This window comes from Manis pentadactyla, chromosome 7 (assembly GCF_030020395.1).
Source record: "Manis pentadactyla isolate mManPen7 chromosome 7, mManPen7.hap1, whole genome shotgun sequence".
Classification (NCBI taxonomy): domain Eukaryota; kingdom Metazoa; phylum Chordata; class Mammalia; order Pholidota; family Manidae; genus Manis; species Manis pentadactyla.
The window spans coordinates 55,214,646-55,236,198 of record NC_080025.1 but is presented as its reverse complement, the minus strand read 5'-3'; the positions used below and the strand labels follow the sequence as shown (position 1 = coordinate 55,236,198).

The 21,553-nt window shown below is 39.4% G+C and overlaps 1 protein-coding gene across 19 annotated transcripts in view; it reads right to left on the bottom strand.

Moving 5' to 3' along the window:
- NRCAM (neuronal cell adhesion molecule) overlaps positions 1 to 21,553 on the bottom strand; it is a 256,908-nt gene that overhangs the window by 47,365 nt on the left and 187,990 nt on the right. For 15 of the 19 annotated variants that reach the window (XM_036918946.2, XM_036918948.2, XM_036918943.2 and 12 more), the window contains 7 exons: positions 20,997 to 21,193; positions 19,749 to 19,871; positions 15,145 to 15,315; positions 14,574 to 14,630; positions 12,650 to 12,761; positions 9,812 to 9,996; positions 8,281 to 8,412 (listed from right to left, as the gene is read on the bottom strand). In XM_036918946.2, the coding sequence (XP_036774841.2) occupies positions 8,281 to 8,412; positions 9,812 to 9,996; positions 12,650 to 12,761; positions 14,574 to 14,630; positions 15,145 to 15,315; positions 19,749 to 19,871; positions 20,997 to 21,193 (977 nt within the window). The remainder of the gene's footprint in view (positions 1 to 8,280; positions 8,413 to 9,811; positions 9,997 to 12,649; positions 12,762 to 14,573; positions 14,631 to 15,144; positions 15,316 to 19,748; positions 19,872 to 20,996; positions 21,194 to 21,553) is intronic. The other 4 variants (XM_036918959.2, XM_036918954.2, XM_036918961.2 and 1 more) reach the window with 1 other exon arrangement.

Genomic DNA, 21,553 nt, shown 5'->3' with positions numbered 1-21,553 from the left:
CATTCACAATTGCATCAAAAAAAATAAAATACCTAGGAATAAACCTAACCAAAGAAGTGAAAGACTTATACTCTGAAAACTACAAATCACTCTTAAGAGAAATTAAAGGGGACACTAACAGATGGAAACTCATCCCATGCTCGTGGCTAGGAAGAATTAATATCGTCAAAATGGCCATCCTGCCCAAAGCAATATACAGATTTGATGCAATCCCTATGAAACTACCAGCAACATTCTTCAATGAACTGGAACAAATAATTCAAAAATTCATATGGAAACACCAAAGACCCCGAATAGCCAAAGCAATCCTGAGAAAGAAGAATAAAGTAGGGGGGATCTCACTCCCCAACTTCAAGCTCTACTATAAAGCCATAGTAATCAAGACAATTTGGTACTGGCACAAGAGCAGAGCCACAGACCAATGGAACAGACTAGAGAATCCAGACATTAACCCAGACATATATGGTCAATTAATATTTGATAAAGGAGCCATGGACATACAATGGCGAAATGACAGTCTCTTCAACAGGTGGTGCTGGCAAAACTGGACAGCTACATGTAGGAGAATGAAACTGGACCATTGTCTAACCCCACACACAAAAGTAAACTCAAAATGGATCAAAGACCTGAATGTAAGCCATGAAACCATTAAACTCTTGGAAGAAAACATAGGCAAAAACCTCTTAGACATAAACATGAGTGACCTCTTCTTGAACATATCTCCCCGGGCAAGGAAAACAACAGCAAAAATGAGTAAGTGGGACTATATTAAGCTGAAAAGCTTCTGTACAGCAAAAGACACCATCAATAGAACAAGAAGGATCCCAACAGTATGGGAGAATATATTTGAAAATGACACATCCGATAAAGGCTTGACGTCCAGAATATATAAGGAGCTCACACGCCTCAACAAACAAAAAACAAATAACCCAATTAAAAAATGGGCAGAGGAACTGAACAGACAGTTCTCCAAAAAAGAAATACAGATGGCCAACAGACACATGAAAAGATGCTCCACATCGCTAATTATGAGAGAAATGCAAATTAAAACTACAATGAGGTATCACCTCACACCAGTAAGGATGGCTGCCATCCAAAAGACAAACAACAACAAATGTTGGCGAGGCTGTGGAGAAAGGGGAACCCTCCTACACTGCTGGTGGGAATGTAAGTTAGTTCAACCATTGTGGAAAGCAGTATGGAGGTACATCAAAATGCTCAAAACAGACTTACCATTTGACCCAGGAATTCCACTCCTAGGAATTTACCCTAAGAACGCAGCAATCAAGTTTGAGAAAGACAGATGCACCCCTATGTTTATTGCAGCACTATTTACAATAGCCAAGAATTGGAAGCAACCTAAATGTCCATCAATAGATGAATGGATAAAGAAAATGTGGTAAATATACACAATGGAATACTACTCAGCCATAAGAAAAGGGCAAATCCAATCATTTGCAGCAACATGGATGGAGCTGGAGGGTATTATGCTCAGTGAAACAAGCCAAGCGGAGAAAGAGAAATATCAAATGATTTCACTTATCTGTGGAATATAAGAACAAAGGAAAAACTGAAGGAACAAAACAGCAGCAGAAACACAGAACTCAAGAATGGACTAACAGGTACCAAAGGGAAAGGGACTGGGGAGGATGGGTGGGTAGGGAGGGATAAGGGGGGGAGAAGTAGGGGGGTATTAAGATTAACATGCATGGGGGGGTAGGAGAAAAGGGAGGGCTGTACAACACAGAGAAGGCAAGTAGTGATTCTACAACATTTTGCTATGCTGATGGACAGTGACTGTAAAGGGGTTTATAGGGGAGACCTGGTATAGGGGAGAGCCTAGTAAACATAATATTCGTCATGTAAGTGTAGATTAGTGATACCAAAAACAAAGCAAAAAAAAAAAAAAAGGGCAGTTCCTGTGTGGTAACCTCCAATGAGTTCTACACAAGGGTATAAAGGGCATATAAAAGTGTAGGCAAAGGGTCTGTTTGTGTTTATACAGAGGATCAAAGCCTAATTGGGCTACCCCGAAAATGAACTAAGATACGATATGAAAAAGGACTTCCAACATCAGCACTCTCTGGAAGACTCATGCCAGAAGATGATCATCAAAAAACCCCAACAAAGATCCACGCACTGCTACAGGTGTAGATGCACTCATCCCACCAGTTCCTGGACTTGCCATGGGAATGAGGAAGGAGATATCTAAGCTGGCCTGTGCATACAGTAAAACAACAAATTTGACTGGATCTATACTGTTGGAACTTAACCAAGAATTTGGAGAAGTGCAAATTGTAGCACTCCAAAGTCTTACAACTACAGACTATTTACTGTTAAAAGAACATAAGGGATGTGAACATTCCCCAGGAATGGGTTGTTTTAATTTGTCTGATTTCTCTCAGACTGTTCAAGTTCAGTTGGACAATATCCACCATATCATAGATAAGTTTTCACAAATGCCTAAGGTGCCTAACTGGTTTTCTTGGTTTCACTGGAGATGGCTGGTAATTACAGATATGCTTTGGTTATGTAACTATACTCCTATTATGTTAATGTGTGTGCGCAATTTAAGTAGTAGCTTAAAACCTATACATGCTGAAGTTACTCTACAAGAAGATATGTCACAGAAATAATCAATCTTCCCATGTTTTCTTCCGCCTGCTACTTCTATAGCTTTTCTTCTTCCTTCCTAATTACAACCCTTAAATAGAATTCGTGCCTCATATCAAATTTACCGAGTATCATAATTCTTCCAAGTGGTAAAGACACCTCAAGAGAAATGCTGGGCATAGAAGCCACAGGGCATAAATATGCAAAGAAGTAAAAAGCTAACCTTTTCAAACAATAAGGCTTCTCTCTCACTTACCAACTTAACATTCCCCTGTATGGCCCTGGAAGATGACTGGTTAGCCAGAGACGGGTAAGATTCCTCAAGGGAGGAACAACCTAAGACAGGCACAGTCGCAGGGAGGCCATCAGGTGAGAAATTGGGGATCAACAGAGGTGAGGCTTAGAACCTCACCCCCCCTGTTCTGAGAGAAATCTTCTGCATACATGGATGTTTTATTGCCCTGGTCTAGCTTGGATTAACACATAGTCTACAGGCACACACCTGATCATCTACATTTGCTCTCTTACAACACTAAACTATGTTTTCTACCTTTATCTTGTATCTACCTACCACTTTAGCATTTTATTAAAAATCATAATAATAAAGAGAGAAATGTGGTATCCACATATAAATCAAGTATAAAAACCAAATGAGTATTCATATTTGAACCGACTGTTTAGAGTTCATAATGCATGAGCAAAACCGAAAGTTTCTGTGATGACTGCCCTTGTACTGTTCACTATGTAACTTATTCATTATGTAAGAATTTGTTCTACATGTAAGAACTTGTTTGTTATGCCTCAGAAGATTGGAGACTGACGAAAATTAGGCTTGGGGTGGATTAATGATTGTGCATTGAGCATTGACTCCCCTATACAGAATTTTATTGTCGTCAACAACCATTTGATCAATAAATATGAGAGATGCCCTCACAAAAAAAAAAAAAAAAAAAAAAAAAAAGGACAGACTTCCAATGGTAAAATAAATAAGTAACCGGGATATAATGTATAGCATAAGGAATATAGTCAAGATATTGCAACAGCTTGGTAGGGTGATAGCTGGAACCTAGAATTATGTATATAAATGTTCTACCACTGTGTTGTACACTTGAAACTAATGTAATGTAATACTGTGCGTCAACTACCCTTCAATAAAAAATAATTATTAAAAAAAAAAAAAACAAACCAGTAGGACAGTCTTCCCCTAGTGGGGATTCATCAGTCATACCATAAACCACTTTAAAAGTTTTTATGTAGCCCACAGTTGCACTTTTCTTTACTATCAATTCTTTTCAATGTTACTCTTTATCTGAGAGGCATTTCACTGTATCTGCTTTAGTTTTGCTAAATGGAGCAGTCTTCAAGTATTTATTTTTGGCAAGGTATTTAGGAATAAAATGAACCCTTTGGGCAAGAGTGGCAAATAAGTAATATCTCTCCATCGGGGCCTGGGATACACTTTCTTTAAGCACTTGCTTGAGAAACACGAACAAACCCAGGAACTGTCATAGTCACATATGGAGGCTCAGTTGGTACTGGGCCAATGGAGGAATAAAACCACTAGTGCAGAAATACTTGAAGCCTTTGGACTCTGTGTGCTGGCTACTGGGAGGGAGTAACTCTGGCATCCAAACCCAAATTATCCAAAGGAATAATAATTACTTCTTGGACTAACCAACTTCATCTGCTATAAATGAACACTGGAGAAGGAAATTCAACAGTATCAAATTACCACTGTAGAGACGAGGCCGAGAGAATCTCTAAGCTGTCAGAGCATGCACGACCCCAGTCTGGAAAATTCCACCCGAGCAAAGCGAGCAAACAGGAAAACCGCAGTAGCTAAGATAGAACCCAGGTCAAGAAAGCCCCTTCACCCCAGCCAATCAAGTACTGCCACCCCTAAGTAAAGTAGGTCACCCAGAAACGAGCAAGAACCACCTGCGTGAGTGCTGCTAACCACCTTATATAACCCGACCCTATATAAGGATGCTGAAAACAAGGGTTGGGGTCCTGGTCAAGGCTCCACTGCGCCTGATGCGACTGGGACCCTAGCTTGAGCTAGCAATAAAATTCCTCTCTGCCTTTGCACTGCTGGCTGTGGACTTGTCTATTCACCCCTGGGACCTGAAACTCCTGGCAGAACACTACATACAAATTAAAGCCCCAAAGGTAAGGTGCAGACCTGGGGTGAGAGCCTTTCAATGGGACTTTCTTTTATTCTAATTCTCCTGACATGGTGGCCAAAACCATAAATGCTCCCAACATTTAGATAATAGAATCAAAATGGTTAGTTAGTACCCCCTGACATGCAGAGAGTACTATCAGTTTTTAAAATATCTGTGTATTTATTGCATAATTTTATTTTAAAAAGAACCTTATGAAATAGGTTGATGAGATAGTATATGCACTTTGGAGATGAGAAACCAGAGACTGGAGCATTTAATGGTTTGTTTAACGTGAGATCAATGCTCAGCTTTTCTGTCAGTCTCCTGTGTAAACATCTTCTGAAATCTGAACATTTAGGCATAATGTAGAACAAATCTTTGGGTGAAGAGACGACTTTTCTCTTCATGTACTTATTTTACCCGCTACGAAAGGGATGCCAGATGAGCCCTACACTTTTCAGAAAAGGAAGAATACACCTTGGTGGAATCTTGGGAACATCCTGGGCCGTGTCTCTATTCCCCTAACTACTTATCACAGGTTACTGGCTTTCGATCTCTCCCTCCAATGTCAGCAAAATATGTCATTGTAGCAGGAGTCCTCCTGTCCATATTTATTCCTTCATTCCTTCCCCTCCTCATCTCTTAGCAAAAAGAGACCTTTTAACATGACAGCAGTGCTATTTTACACATGCTCCATGCAGAAGAATCTGAGATCTACCGCAATTCATCTGGGGCACAATTAAAGATCTACGGGTGTTAGGCTCTCCAGATGCCTTCCGGGACACGTGCAGGGATCACTGTCCAGGGCCTTAGTCTCGGACTGTTCCTTCTGGTCCCGGGTTCTACTTCCACACCCTCCCAGACACTGCAGGTCACACCAGAAAATCAAAGTGCTCTTTTGGCACCAGCTCTCTGCAGCTGTGTCCTTTTTCCTGACTTCTGTAGATTAAAAAATATATATTTTAGGTGCTTTTGCGGAAATTCAGTATTTCATACAGTTTGTTTTTTGCTTCAAGGAAAGTTTAAACTTTATAAAGTAACAGAGCTTTGGGAAGACTTTTGAGACTATAGCCCTGATGCTTGAACCTTCCACACAGCCTCTGAGGCGAGCCGAAGTGCTGGGCAAGCACCGTCCGGTACTGCCATTCTGTACGCATTCCTCAGGAAATCAGAGCCCGTATCATAAAACTTCTTTTTTAGTTCTGGGCTTTCTCCCACTTTTTCTGTTTTCACTTATATGCCTTTGGGGTAGCAATAGCTTCCCAACACACAACCACAAAGTTTTTTCCGCAGTTCTTCCTGATCTTGACCATGCCTACAGTTGGGATGGAAATACAGAACCCCATTGGTTGGCTTCTGTAGACTCTGTATTCTCGCGAGAACACACTTCCCTTTACAGGAAACGCAGGCTGTTTCAGTCTCTGGTAACTACTGTGCGGCGTGTGTGGCACATACCGATAAACACCGGACGGGGTACTCTTCCGCAGTCCAGGCCCACAGTTCCAAGACTGTGATGGTGAGAAACAGGGACTGGTGCCATGTAAGACCTGCCAGTGTTTTTCAGATCTGCCTTAGGGTGGATGGTTGCAGGAAAAGCAGTGTAATGCACTTTTGGTTATGTACAAGTAGAGAACTGATTTTTGATTCTGGCTTGGAGGCAATGGGGAGCTGAGATGCTCACATTGTAAGCCTGAAGGTGGTCTCTCTTGTGAATAAAGAACATGTTTGAGGATTATTATGCTGTTAATGGGGAGGTAAACAGGATGGATTTTAAACAGAAATTGATTTTCTCTCTCGGGGCCTAAGAGAAGGTCTGGACTCCAAGAAGGCGAAAATGTTTGAGACTCTTCGTGGGCAGCAGTTGGTGGTGGGCGGGGTTGAGAAGGAGGAGAGCTTTCGGGCTCTGTGGGCAGCTCTGGCTTAGGAATTGGGAGCAGGGACGTGCAATATCCCTTTTTAGTTGTTTGTCTTTGCTGTAATTCCCTTCTATTATCCTCAAACCTTTAACCAAGTTTTGTGAAAGTGTTCTTCGCTTTGATTCACAAGATTAATGGAAGGGCCTGGGGCCGCATTCAGGGGTAGCCTGGTGGCAGCCTGGAGAAGCTGGCTGAGGAAGAGCACAGGGAAGGTGGCCGAAGAGGTGACAAGCAGCAGCTAGGACTGTGTAAGTATTGCTCAAAGATGATCTCAGCAGTACTCAGGGAGGTATAACTGGTCAAAGACTGAGTGGCCTGCATAGGACTGGGGTCAGAGGATATGTTCCTCTTTGGGTATTAAATGGGGGCTGACCTCTGCAGACTGAGGACTTGGGAACATCTGGGCTGTATTAGGAATGAAAATTCTAAATGATGACAGCTATGTTTTATTCTTGTCATATTTACTGGCTGTTCCTGGCCTCCCTGCCCATCTCCTCAGACTCCTAGGATGTTTCCACAAACCACTTGACATTTTGAAGAAAGAAGATCATCTGACCTTTTCAGTGATGTTTATTTCTGACCCTGCCTTTCCTTCTATGATCCATGTGACAAACAGGAAATATTGCCAAATCCTAATCCACACATACCATTCTGTTAATAGCACAAACTAATTGGTCATAAGAAATATCTAAAGGTAATTAGTTCAACCATTGTGGAAAGCAATATGGAGATTCCTCCAAAAACTAGAAATAGAAGTAAGATTTGACCCAGCAGTTGCACTCCTAGGAATTTACTGGAAGAAAACGATCCCAGATTCAAAAAGACATATGCACCCCTATGTTTATCGCAGCACTATTTACAATAGCCAAGATATGGAAGCAACCTAAGTGTCCATCAGTAGATGAATGGATAAAGAAGATGTGGTACATATACACAATGGAATATTATTCAGCCATAAGAAGAAGAAAAATCCTACCATTTGCAAAAACATGGATGGAGCTGGAGGATATTATGCTCAGTGAAATAAGCCAGGTGGAGAAAGACAAGTGCCAAATGATTTCATTCATTTGTGGAGTATAACAACAAAGCAAAACTGAAGGAACAAAACAGCAGCAGACTCGTAGACTCCAAGAAGGGACTTGTGGTTACCAATGAGAAGGGGGTGGGGAAGGTGGGTGAAGAGGGGGGAGAAGGGGATTAAGGGGCATTATGATTAACACACACAATGTAGGGGGGGTCACTGGGGAAGGCAGTATAGCATGGAGAAGACAAGTAGTGACTATAGCATCTTACTACGCTGATGGACAGTGACTGCAAAGGGGTGTGTGGAGAGGCATTGATAATATGGGTGAATGCAGTAACCACAATGTTGCTCATGTGAAACCTTCATAAGATTGTATATCAATGATATCTTAATAAAAAAAGAAACATCTAAAGGTAATAAAATAAAAATATAAAGATAATTGGTGCCTCTGTTTAATATATATGGCTTACTTCTTTAACCCATTATTTCATCATTTGCTCCCTGTTGAGATGTAACTATGCTCTGAAAATATACTGCAAAGGAGCCAATCAAGGAAACTTACTTTCTATTGGGACTCCATTGGATAACCAGCTAATTCTGGGTTTAGGGTTTCCATTAGCTCTGCAGATCAGGGTCCCATCCTCTCCTGGAGACAGCACAAGATTCTGAGGTGCCATGATCCAGTATGGAGCCGCTTTATTGGAGAAGGGAAAAAACACAGAAATCTGAATCAAATAAATGTTCTAGCAAATTTAACATATTGTACTGTTTTAATGATAAAAATAAGTGTTGTGCAAAACATTTGTTACTTCAATTTTTTAGTGAATAGATTTCTAAATGATGCTTCAAAGAACACTTCAGATTTTCAAAAGAATGTTAAAAGCGATTCACTGACATCTATGTATTATTTCTAGACCCTTTAGATACAGATATTTCATTTTACTTTAATCAGACATCATAGAGGTGACAGATTTATCTAAGGGTGTAGAGCAATTTACAGGTTCAGATAGGGTTATGAAACATGAATTTGAATTCTTATCCCTGTAAAATACATGTAATTATAAAATTAAGACACAATTTAAAAAACTTTGCATAAGTTGCAGTTAGTATAGAGGTTTCCATAAGGCCTTTGCCCAGCTCTCTCTAATGTTAACATCTTACATAACCATGGTACAGTTGTCAAACAAGAAACTAACATAGGTACAATATCATTAAGTTACTTTCTTTTTTAGGATGCCCCGGGTTTTCCCACTGATGTCTTGTTGGACACCACATTGCATTTACTGATCATGTGTCCTTACTCAGTTTCCTCCAATCTGACAGTTCCTTGGTCGTTCTCATCTCTCACGACCTTGATCAGTCAAGAGTACTGATCAGCTCATCTGTAGAACGACTTTCAACTTGGGTTGGTCTGATATTTTCTCATGAGACTACAGTTTTGGGTGACAGACCCTTCTAATGACATTATTTCAGGGAGTGCCTGATACCGACATGACTTATTACTGTTTATGTTAATCTTGACCACTTGGTTAAGGTGATGTCTTCCAGATTTCTCCACTGTAAAGTTACTATTTCCTGCATTCCGTACTCTACTCATTAGCAGTGAGTCACTATGTACAGTCTACACTCAAGGTTATGGAAATTAAGCTCCATTTCCTTAAGGGGGAGTATAAGGAATTTGTGAGCATAGGTTAAAAAATGCCTCAGTAATGCATTTTTTTGGGGGGGGTGGGTTTGGGAGAAGAAGTATTTTAGGCTATACAAATTTCTCTTTAAAGTTTCATCCACTAATTTTAACATTCATCACTGGCTTTTGCCAGCAGCAGTTATAGTTGTGGGATTCTAAAGGTGATTTTCTATTTCCCTCATTCTTTCTACATTTATTAACTGGAATTCTTCTGTAAGGAAGATCTGGGGGAGCATATTTTTAACCTGATTTAGATGCACTATAAATAGAAAAGAGATTTAAGGTACCATGAGTGTTGATATAAATTTACACTTATTATTATTGAAGAATATATCAAAGACACATTTAATTGGAGATTTAAGCCTTTTATGAAGGCAAGAGCAGTGCATTTGAAACCATGGTATACCTTTAACTGTGACAGAAATGGTATGATGGATGGCTCCTAATGCATTTTTTGCTATACATTGGTAATTTCCAGAGTCAGCTTCTGAAACCTGAATGATCTGCAGAGTTTTCTTAAAGTTCCTATAAAATGTCCGGTTGATGGGTAGTGTTCCATCTTCTTTTATCCAATAAATAATTGGGGTAGGCCTGATAAAATAAATAAATAATGTTACAAAAAAGAAGTTCACCTAGCTGCTTTAGAGGGTGGATTTGCCTGCAGATTTGTAACAAATTCTTTATATTATAATCATGAGAAATAAACAGATATTTTAAGTAGCATCACCCATTTATAAATAATGCTCAAAACCTTATATAGGTAAGTCTGTAAGCTACCATTGTCACATACACAGAACAATACTAACTTATTGCACACCATAAACTCTGACTTCAATGACACAGCGAAAGTGCTGGCGTGAGTTACTTCACTAAAGGGACCTCATTATTTTCTTCAAAGTTCTGATTGGTTAGGCACTCTGAGAAAATTTTATTATGACTATGTCAATCAAAAGAATTATCATGAAACTAATGATATTGAGTCCTAATTTGTTATCAGCTAGAGTTAACAATGCACAGAGAAAGAGCTGATATACATATTTGTGCCCATGAACTTTTACACACATTTCCATATCAAATGGAAGAAGGCTTCAATTTTGTAACAGGCTAGCTGATGATGTGAATGAAGTGGTTAGAGAAATAGCGCTCTTCCCTTCATTTCATTTTGAAGATATTTAAAAATATTATACCAATTGATAAGAATAGATTAGACTCATGTATTACTCACACCATTTCTCACCTGTGCTTCTTATGAAATACGGTTACTGATGAAAACGAAAAGCCCAGGCTTAGAGTTAAAAGGCCTGTCCCTAAGTTCCTCTTTGACCTTGGATCTCTGACCCCTTTGGGCTTCAGTTTCCTAAGTTGCCTTAATGGGGATAATGATCTCGTGACTTTAGAGGGTTTTCATGAGGGCAAAATAAAAATCCATTAATCACAAACATTTACTAAGCACTGAATTACAGACCAAGCACGGAGGTGTGTGTTAGGAAGATAAAGAAGAGTAAATAATGATCCAGGCCTTCAGCAAGGTCACCATATTTGCCATTTGAAATGCAGGTGGGATTAGTTGATGTGAAATTGCTTTTGGTTTAGTGGAATAAAAATAACTGAACATATATATTTGATTGATCTCAAATAGCTTCTAAAATAAAACATGCTGTGAATATACAAGAGGTTGAAATGTGAAATCATTTCGAGAAGCTGAAGATACCACACACACATGGAATCTGATATTACAAATTACGAGTTTCCTTACAGTCAAATTAATCTGCATCTTTATGGTCTGAAGATGAGAGGGAGATGGAGAAAGAAGTATGAGATAGAAGTTTAAGTCATGAATTGTTTTGGGGCTTACTACTCCACTGAGCAGTTAAGAATTAGAAATATGTTGATTCTGTGAGTCTTATGCTTATTGGTTTGTGAGTGATAGAGCCCCAATCTTCGTTTTACAACATTCCAAATTCTTTCATAAGTTATATGCAATTTCCAAATGCTAGCCATATTTTAGTTTTCTATGTAATGGATCATTTGTGGAAGGGGAATCACTAAAATGTAAGAATGTATACATCTACTCCCCAAAGTTGGACGCTGGCAGATTCAACAGCTTTCTAACTTCATGATGATGAACATTGCAAGGGTTCTGTGTTTTGTTTTTAATTCTGTTGAGAAAGAGATACATTTCATATGTCTTTAAAAGGGGTTTTGCTGTATTTCAGTTACTTGAGGAACTGAATAGTGTGTGGTGTGATTTCCTGACATGGCCAGCAGAGGCCTCCACGTGTCTCCTGCAGTAAAGTTACATCTGGAGGCTGACTGGGAGACAATGTGAGACCATTGAGTGACCAGGCCAAGGACACCCAGATGCAGCATGTGATCCAACATGTTTCTGCAATTCCATTCAATGTTTTCAGCAAACGAGCTCAATATCCATAGCACCTGCCCTGTGCCAGGCATATGAAGGGACTATGTAGAAGCTTGCCACGAATGTGTACCTAACATGACAATTATTCTTGGATTTAGCCAAGGCCCCTGCCCTCCCCCACCAATTCCTATCAAGGGCACATGGGTTCTGAGGGTGGCATCAGTTTTGAGGTGGGCACAGATGAGACATGTGTGAAGAAGCTGGGCTTACGACTTGCCAGTTGGAAGCAGTGGGAGGGACAGGGTGCCAGGTTCTGAGGCGAGGCACTAGGAGGCAATGTGCCATTCTGTTACGAGAATAAGCCAGGGCTAGACTGCTAGAGGGAAGAGAAAAACTCAGGACCAAGTGCTCAGCTGCCCTGCTACTAGGCAGCAGACCCTCAGAATTGTGAAGCTGAGCCTCCTAGCTGAAGCATGAGCAGGCTCAACCGATATTAGCCTGATCTAGCCTGTTACAGCATAACTTTCCTGCAGACCCATAGACAAATGATCAGAATGATCAGTGATAAATAGCTATTGCTTCTAAGCCGCTAAGTTTTGAGGTGGTTTGTTACAAAACAGTAGTAAAATAATACACCCGAATTATAATCATAGCAATCTTAGGGTGATTATTGATACTTATTTCAAGAGGAACACTATTACATTAACAAAATATTTTAGTAATATGAGATTCATATGGCTTTTATTTTGGAAATAATTTTCAAAAATTTCTTGATGCTTGATGGAATTAGCAAAGACAATGGCTCTTAGGACATTAATGCCTCTATCCCAACCTGCTGTGATTTTATAAGAAATGTACATCAGACGAAAGGTGAAAACTCACAGTCCTTCTGCAATGCACTCTAGTGAAAGGACATTTCCTCTTAATTCCTCTTTGTTACTTGCATTGCCTTCTGGAGTTAAAAATGTTGGTGGCCTCTCTCTATTTGATTTAGCTGTAAACAAGAGAATCAGTAGGCATTAAAAGCTATGAATACGTATTTCTAGAAAGAGTTCATTTTCTAAAAATCTAATCCCTTTTCAAAACCATTTAACATTGTGGAGTTTGTTGAACTACAAAACCACACATACACTCTCTGCCTTAAAAATAGCCAGCCAGCATTCACTCAGTTAGCCAGGAATTAAACAATTTTGGTTGCAGAAGCACTGACTTAACAACTGTTCTCTTTTTGTACATTTTAAATGACTTTTTAGTGGGTTAGTAAATTTTTGAAATGTACACAGAGGAAAATCATGTTATCAAGCTATTTATCCCTTAAGATTAGTGCTCAGGACAAAGTGAGGATTAACTGTCTACCTTCTGGAAGATGTTAGACTTTTCTCAAAGGTGTGACTATGGGAGGGGCATCTTGGTTTACACTAGGGACAACATAATAGTCAATTCCACTGATTAATCATGGAGATAAGTCTGTGGTGGATGTCCAGCATGTCAAGACTTCCAAACTGGGAGGTTTATGCAAAGCAAAACAAAACAGTTGTTGACAAAGGTCTTGAAAATTGTGTGCCATAAATTAAGAATAATGGTGGAGTTAAATATAGATGAAACTGGTTTCTTCAATGAAAAAATAAAAGAGTTCAAGCCAGAGCTCTGTGGGAGATTTACACAGGCCACCTCCTTTTTCATGGAGACCTCACCTAAATGTAGCCATAACCTTTGATGGTCTCTCAGAAAAACCTAAAGTATCTTCAGGTCCTATAAGCCCTTTACAGTTTTTAACACTTCAAAGCATTATCTATTTGGTGCTCACAAAAACTGTTTGAAAAGGTAATAAGTGAATTCTCATTTCTCAGAAGAAAAACCTGAATACTGGAGAAGGCATTACTTGAGAGAAATTAAGAGTTTTCCCAAGACTTTAGAGATTGTGAAGGAAGCTTTCTCTGAATTCACTTTGAGAATGGTTTTGAGGCCCATGTTTTTCAGGAGCACATAAAAATAAAAATAGAATAAAATAGGGCAGGAGTTGTGGTATGTCTACTCTGGTCATTGATAGTACTTTAACCCTTTTTTACTTCACACCTCAAGGGTTAACATTTAATATGGCAGAAATTCTGCCTTTTAGATAATTAGGAGGATCCCCATATCCAGACTCCATAATTTTCATGGATAGAATCTATACTTGAGTGTCACATTTCCCTTAAGGAAATCAAATTCTTTTCTTTTTAAAAGAATGAAGTTAAATGCTCTATTTTTTTAAAAGACGACTTTCTCTGAAGTTAGTGACTTGGTTTTAAACAAAACTAAGAGAAACTAGTTACTACTGCTAACTATCTGGCATTGATGATGTCATGTGAAATCAGATGGGAAATGGAACAATCTACTGTTAAAATCCACTTACTGCAGTCACTAAAGGTTACTAAGGCTTTGATGAGTTAGTATTCTAGCAGGTTAATGCACCCTGTCAATTCTTATTTAGTTCACGACAAAACTTTATGAACAAAACAAAACATGAAAAATACAATTCTGAACATAAATGAGAGCTTTTTTCCATATCATGTGAAATGGTTCTTGACATGAAAACAGTTCTAACAACTTTCATTATTATACATATGACATGGGAAATATTTTAGTGACATGTTTGAAAGCTTACAGCTAAATTTCATTAGAAACATACATTTATTCTAGTGGTATTAAACACATAACTAGGAATTCCATAAAGAAATAAGGTTAAATAGCCATGGAGGTGAAGTTAGTGAACTAAAATTCTACAATGAAGGGGAGAATATCATTTACAATCACCATAACTCACCACCATAAAACTCAGTGTCACTCAAATTAGCAGCTATTGTGTCATTCAATTCATCCACTGAAATAAACAGAATATTATGAAGAATGCAAAAAAGAGGGGAGAAGGTATTGTAAAAAAATGTACTGGGCAAATAAAGCAAATGCATACAGCTATGCTGACAAGAGCCATTCCTAACAACTAAAAGCAGTGCTTTACAATTGTACAAGGCTAACTTTAACTCACTCAGCCACCCCCATCAGTAATATGTGCGTATATAACCAGAGCAGCAGGACTGCCATTTAAAGGCATTGTGGCACATAAAGCACACAAAGGTGCTCAGAATACCATGTAAATTCAAAAAGTTATCCTGGAAACAGTAATGGTGATAACAGCAAAGAATATAAAATACAGTCTTTAGGATATGCATACTCTTTATAAAACACATATGCCAATACTTAGTAAACTATTCACAGGCACTTTCCTGATCAATGAACCAGATTACAGCCAAAGGTGGTAGTATTTTATAGTTAACACATTTTGTGCATATTTGTAAATATCAGTGAAAGAGAGATTCAGGAAGCTGAACTCATACCTGAAATCACCTTTACAGAGATAGGCTGCTTCTGCTGTATGGTTTGAGTATGATTAAATCTGGCATAACAGATATAGTCTTCACGGGTATCCTCTGGGAGAACGTTGGAAAAATACAGGTCTCCATTTAGACCCTGGGAAACCCTCTCACTTTGTGGAAGTCTTTGAAAAGCTGGAGAAAGGCAGAGAGACATCCAGGTCATTCCATCATAAAGAGGCTACTTTCCGAATTAGCAAAATAAATATACCTGCTAGTAGTTCTGTGAACTTCACTTGAATGTTTTTTTTTTTTCCTACAAAACCCCTTGAGTAAAAGCCAATTAACAGTAAAAAACAAAACAAAATGATGCATTAAAACTCCTGCTGTACCTGACCCACCCTAATTTCTCTGGGGTGGGGGCAGAGGGGTGCTTAGAGTTGTACAGGAAAGTGTTTTGTGAAACAAGTGTAAACCAGAAATGTTTTATAAAGAGTTTGCGAGACTTTTCCTAATATTTAAATGAGTCTATAATTGTTAAATGCATATATGTACCTATCTTAGAAAATGCATCAAGGAAGTGTGTAAGAATGGTATCTTGAGTTGCATCTACATACATACATGCATACATATTTGCATCTACAAATACTGTGAGGGCACCTGAGAGCCAGGCCTGGTGAGGGAGCAGCAGGGTCAGGCAATACCAGGCTCCCTGCCCTGCTGGAGCTGTGGTCTAACTGGAGATTCAGGCAGCACACGACACTAGCCACAGGGTGAAATGATGATGCTGAGGAATGCTGTGACATGCCCCTCGGGGCCCCTGCACCCAGCCTCCCTTGCCTCCTCTACTTTACTGAGTTACTTCTCACCTTCTAACCTACAACATATTTTACTTGTTGTATGTATGGGTTACCCCTGTCTCTCTGCACAAGAGTTTAAGTTCTGGAAGGACAGAGACTGTCACCTGCTTTGTCTTAGGTTGTAGCACTGAAGCCACACCCGGACCGTCACAGGGGCTCCGTAATGACCCCAGTACTGTCAGCACCCTGACTCTCCAGTTTCACGTTTAACAATTTACTTCCCTTCGGGCCCAATTATGGAACCACCTAGCCTTGGGCTTGGAAGGAAGATTTTCGAAGTAGATGTACTCAGAGAGGGAGCCCCACTGATCTGTGTGTGAGTTTACGCGTGGTTGGCAACCATGCGTCGTGAAGCTTCTGACTCAGTTTCCCAGACTTAACTGTGAGAGGTAGGAGCCCTAGGAAAAATCAGGCAGCCCAGCTGCCTCAGGCCAGATAGTACGTTGCCCAGTGAACTTCTCCATCTGAGTCAAGCAGTTCTGCCTCAAACATCTTGCAAAATTGTGGTGAAAAGCCTAGAGCTCCTCAGGCAGGGAAAGGCAGAGACGTGTGGTGCCAGTGCTCTAACGCTGGTTAGCCGTGTGAGCCAAGTTCGTGGGACAGATGGGGGTTTCACTGGTGGTTGTGGAAAAGTCGTGGTTTTAGATCATTATTCCTTAGGGAAAGGGTTGTTTTGACTATAACTCAGACAAATGATGTACATTAACTTAATGAATAGAGTTAAAGATAAGCATACATTTATTCTTCTCCATTTCTCCTGCTGTATTTTATTGTAGATGGGTGTTGGTAGATCGCATCAAAAGGAATGGGACCTTATGCAACTGCACAGGTAGCCCCCCTTTTGATGAAGCCCCTCAGACTTCTCATTAACAAAGAGAAGCCCAGGTCTCTTAATCATGACCCAGAGTGTGGGAATTAGACTGGTTAGTTAACAATTACAGAAACGGTGAGTTTTCAAACTAAGAAAAGCAAACTAAACAGACATAGGACTCTAAGTTCCCACTCAAGGCCCTAGATAAACTCTTGACTCATGTATCCTTGAGATATTTTGCAGGAACTTACATCCCCTACCAGATAGGCCACCTCCTGACAACAAGCGCTGGACCCCAGACTGGGTAGAGTCAGAAAACTGATGACTAGGACTCCTGAAACAATCCCCTGTCCCCTCACCCTGACCAATCAGAAGAATGGACACCAGCCGATCAAACGCCCTCCAACCATTGCCCATAATTTTTTGCCTTTAAACACCCTTGTTTAAAAGGCATGGTGAGTTCAGGACCTTGAGCGTTAGCCACCCATTCTCCTTGCCTGGCACCATGCGACAACTGCCTTCTTTCTTTCAATACATCCTGATGTCAGTGTTTGGCTTTATTGCTTGCAGGGAGAGCAGACCTTGGTTTGTTGGTTTGATAACATTTATGAGGCTGGTAGCACTTTGCCCATTGAGTTCCTTTGCATTACATTACAAAAAAAAAATGTATGCAGACAGAAATAACTCAATAATGTTATCTTTCAGGAAGAATGCTATACAGATCTGAATTTGTTCTCAAACTCCAGATGCACTTTGAAAAGCTTATTGAAAAGGTCCAGATGTTTTGCCAACTGCCTGAAATGTATGGAAATGACATAGCCAGCAGTGCAATAGGGAAAAAAAGATTAGTTACATATGCAAATGATTCTGAGACTTTACATGTGTATGTCTCTTTATTATGTGGAAAGGTAATTATTTCTGAATAAGAACCAACCACCTAATACTGGTTCTCATTCTGGCAGTGACATTTGGATACTGTTATTCTCAATGCCCTACACCACTCATTCACATTTGAACCACTCATTTACATTTAATTTGTTACTTATTCTTTCACAATCTGTAAAAGCTGCTATGTGATAATAGGAAAAATAGTTTCATTCACTTATTCATGTATATATTTTCCATTTCTTTGTGGATACTTTATCTGAGTGCTTTCAAACAGAGTCAAAAATGGAAATTAAATGTTAGAGCTAAATTTTACCTTTAGTAGTAATGCATACAGCCTCTGATTCCAGAGGAAATCATGTCACTGAAAATAGAGTATTTCCTCTACAAATATTTTGCATTCATTCCCACCATTCTACCTAAAAGACTCTTGTCACAGTCAACAGTGACCCCCGTGTTTCCAAATTCAGTGGTCACTTCTCAGCCACATCAGAAGTGACCCGATCTATTGGAAGCAGTTGAAAGAGCGTTCTGTCTACTTGAGAGCAGTTTTGCATCTTGTCCCAGGGACACTGCTCTCTCTTTGTTCTCTCCTTACTTCAGTGATGGCTTCTTTCCTTCTGTGTTACTCCCTAAGTTCTCAGCCCCTGGGAGGCTCCTGGTCTCCATCCCAGGCTTTGCTCTTCTCCCTCAGTTTCCCCACCCAGCCCCTGGCTCTGAGGAGCACCTCTGTGCTAACATTGCCACAGTGTTGATCAGAGTCCCGAATTTTCCTTCTGACTCACGAGTTCTGCCTCCTACAGGGTGCCTCCACATGGATGTCTTACAGCCTCTTCCCTCCAGAACCCTGGTTTCCCAGTCTCCAAGCAGAATCGCATACTTCCACTAAGGTAAATGCTAACCTATCTTTTAGCACTGGAGGACTTGGAGGGTGGGAGAGCAGACAACAAACAATTCCCTCAAGGACAGGGATAGGGTGGACAGATGCTAAGCTGCCTAATAGATGACTACATTCCTAAGCCTCAGTTTCCTCATCTGAAAAGTGGAGAGAATGATCAGACATGCCTCATAGGGTTATTGTAAAAAATGATGAGATGACCCACATAAGTCCTAGTAAAAGGATTCATACTTAATTAGTGCTCAATAATTATTAGGTGTTGTTGGTAATTAAAAAAAACTGAATGAAAAAAATATAACATGTCCAAAAGAGCTTGATTTCCTCCCTTCTATGGGCTTCTGCTGTTTCAGGAAATGGCAATTTCATTTCCCCAGGTGTTCAGTCTTCAACTTTGTGGTTATCTTTGGTTCCTCTCTCTCTTATGTCCTCATCCTGACCCCAATAAATCCTGGAGATGTACCTTCAAAATATATCCAGCATCTAATCATTCCTTACCCACTTGACTGCCGCTACCCGAGTCCAAGTCACCATTACCTCCTGCCTTCCCACCTGTCCCCTCTATTGCCTGCACAGGACCTGAAGCGATGCAATTACCATTTGTTTCAGGTGAAGTCACTCCTTTTATGTCTCCCTACTTCTCTCAGAGTAAAACCCAAAGCCCTTTGCATCGAGCCCCTGGGCTTTTTTGAACTTTTCTGTCACTCGGTCTGGCTACACTGTCTCCTGCTGCTTTTTCACACACCAGGCTGCTCCTGCCTCAGGGGCTTGCAAGTTTCTCTTTCCACCCAGATATTCTGGTGCCTGCCTTGCTCTCTCAGTCTTACTTATTTTTCTTCATAGCACTTTATTGTCTACTGACACATTTTCTAAATACATTTATTGTCCACTTCCTTCTCCATCCCAATCTATTGCCTGTCCAAAGAATATAAGTTCAGTGAGAGCAGGACATTGGTTTGGTGTATTTAGAGTGGTGCCTGGTACATAGTAGGTGCTCAAGAAAAATGAATGAATGAATGAAATGATCTGTTACTTATTCCAGTGAGCATTTATTCTCCTAAGCAACTCTACAACATTTTGTAAACACTTTATGCATCCTAAGAGGTAACAATTTACTGTGTTAGCAAATAATCACAAGACTCTTGAAAAAAGAAAGTTCATAGTTTTTAAAACTTACAATTATCCATCCAGAATATTATAGGTGGTGGTAATCCAATTGGGGGTCTGCAGGGAAGTACCAAAGACTGGCCATTTTGCAGTGTTATTGGTTCAAGCTTTTCTTTGGTCCACAGCGGTGACCCTGTGAAATAAAATAATAACTTCTAAGTTATTTCTGCATTGAAAAATAAAAAGAAGCACTAGAAAGAAAGACAAACTAAGCTTTTGGGGAAATAGTAACTCAAGAGTTTTAAGATAATGAGGAAGTAGTTTTTAAATACAGTGTTAAGTGTAAAAAAATGATAATTTCATTCACTGCCATTAATAATGTAAATCCTGAGCCAGTGATTCCACATCTAAGAATTATATTAAATAAATCATTAAGAAGATACATAATAATTTCACATATCCTTCACAAGAGAATGGGAAATATTTAAATGCCAAAAGATCTGTTAAACAAAAAACTGTACATTTGCTCTTTTGAATATTATACAGTATTAAAAGTATGTAAGTGTACTTACATTTAAGATTGATATTAGAATATACATGACATGTAGATAAATTAGAAAAGGTTATAAAACTGTACTTCAGAATGAGCTTTGAACAAATATGTATTTACTTGCCTAGAAAAAAATGCAAAGAGCAGTAGCTATTTCCTTGAATATAATGATTCATGAGTAATTTTTAAATTTCTTTTTTATTTGTAATTAACTTTTTAAAATGATGAACATGTACTGTACATGCAGTAAAGAAAAGTTTTTAAGATGACCAGAACTGTAAATGGTCACTGATCTTCTAATACATGTTCTTGGGTTAAGAGGGTCTGGGGGCTGACTACTGCAAGAAGAGCCACAATATATCCAGGTAGTGAGGACACTCTATCTCCAGTGAAACTCTGAAATGAAAATGTTAAAGAAATAATACTTAGACCTCAATTACCCTTTTCATATTGTATGTATTTCCATTTGGCCACAGAAAGTCCGCCCATACATAAGATACATGAGAAATTAAGAACTAGATCAATTCGGGGAAGAAACACTTTTCTGACCCATGGTGTTTGTTCTGGACTTGTCTGCAAAACATTTCACTGGCAAAGCATGAGGCTGAGGAACTCAAGGTCAAGTGGAAAGGAGCAACATGCGAAATATATCAGAGCATTTGGATCAATGCCATTGCTTTCCCATAATAATACCTGGACAATGTAATGGATGCTGAGTCTCAGACCCATACTTTAAAAAGGGACATTTGTCCACAAGTTTGCACTTACTGGATGGGCGGATGACAATATTATTAGATATTGCAGCTCCACGTTCATTCCTGGCTGTACACTGATAGACTCCCTCATAGGTCTCCGCTTTCCCTTCGCTCATGATGTTGATTATGAGGGTTCCTGAGCCAGGCTTCATGGCGACAAGAGGGTCTTTATCTACGTCAAAATGAGTCCCATTTTGAGTCCAGGAGAAGCTGTCCAACACATAAAGCATTAAGCTTGTTAATGGCCCAGAAAACAAGGATTGCTTACTCTTTAACACATTCCTAGGAGGTTTGTGATTTTCTAGAAATAATTACTAGATTTTAATATTCAATAAAGGAGTAATAGGCTCCATACCTAAGATGTTTCATTGAATCATGACTTGGAAAAAAATTCTGGCCATATATTTTAAGGTACATGTCTTCATTAGAACTAGCTGAAATCAGACTCAATAAAGAAATCATGCACACAAATTGCCTGTCATTAAAAAATATATATATAGGATGTAGGTCTCCGGGACATACTCTCTCAGCGCTTTATTAGCATTTTAATTGTAAACTTCATTGTTCACA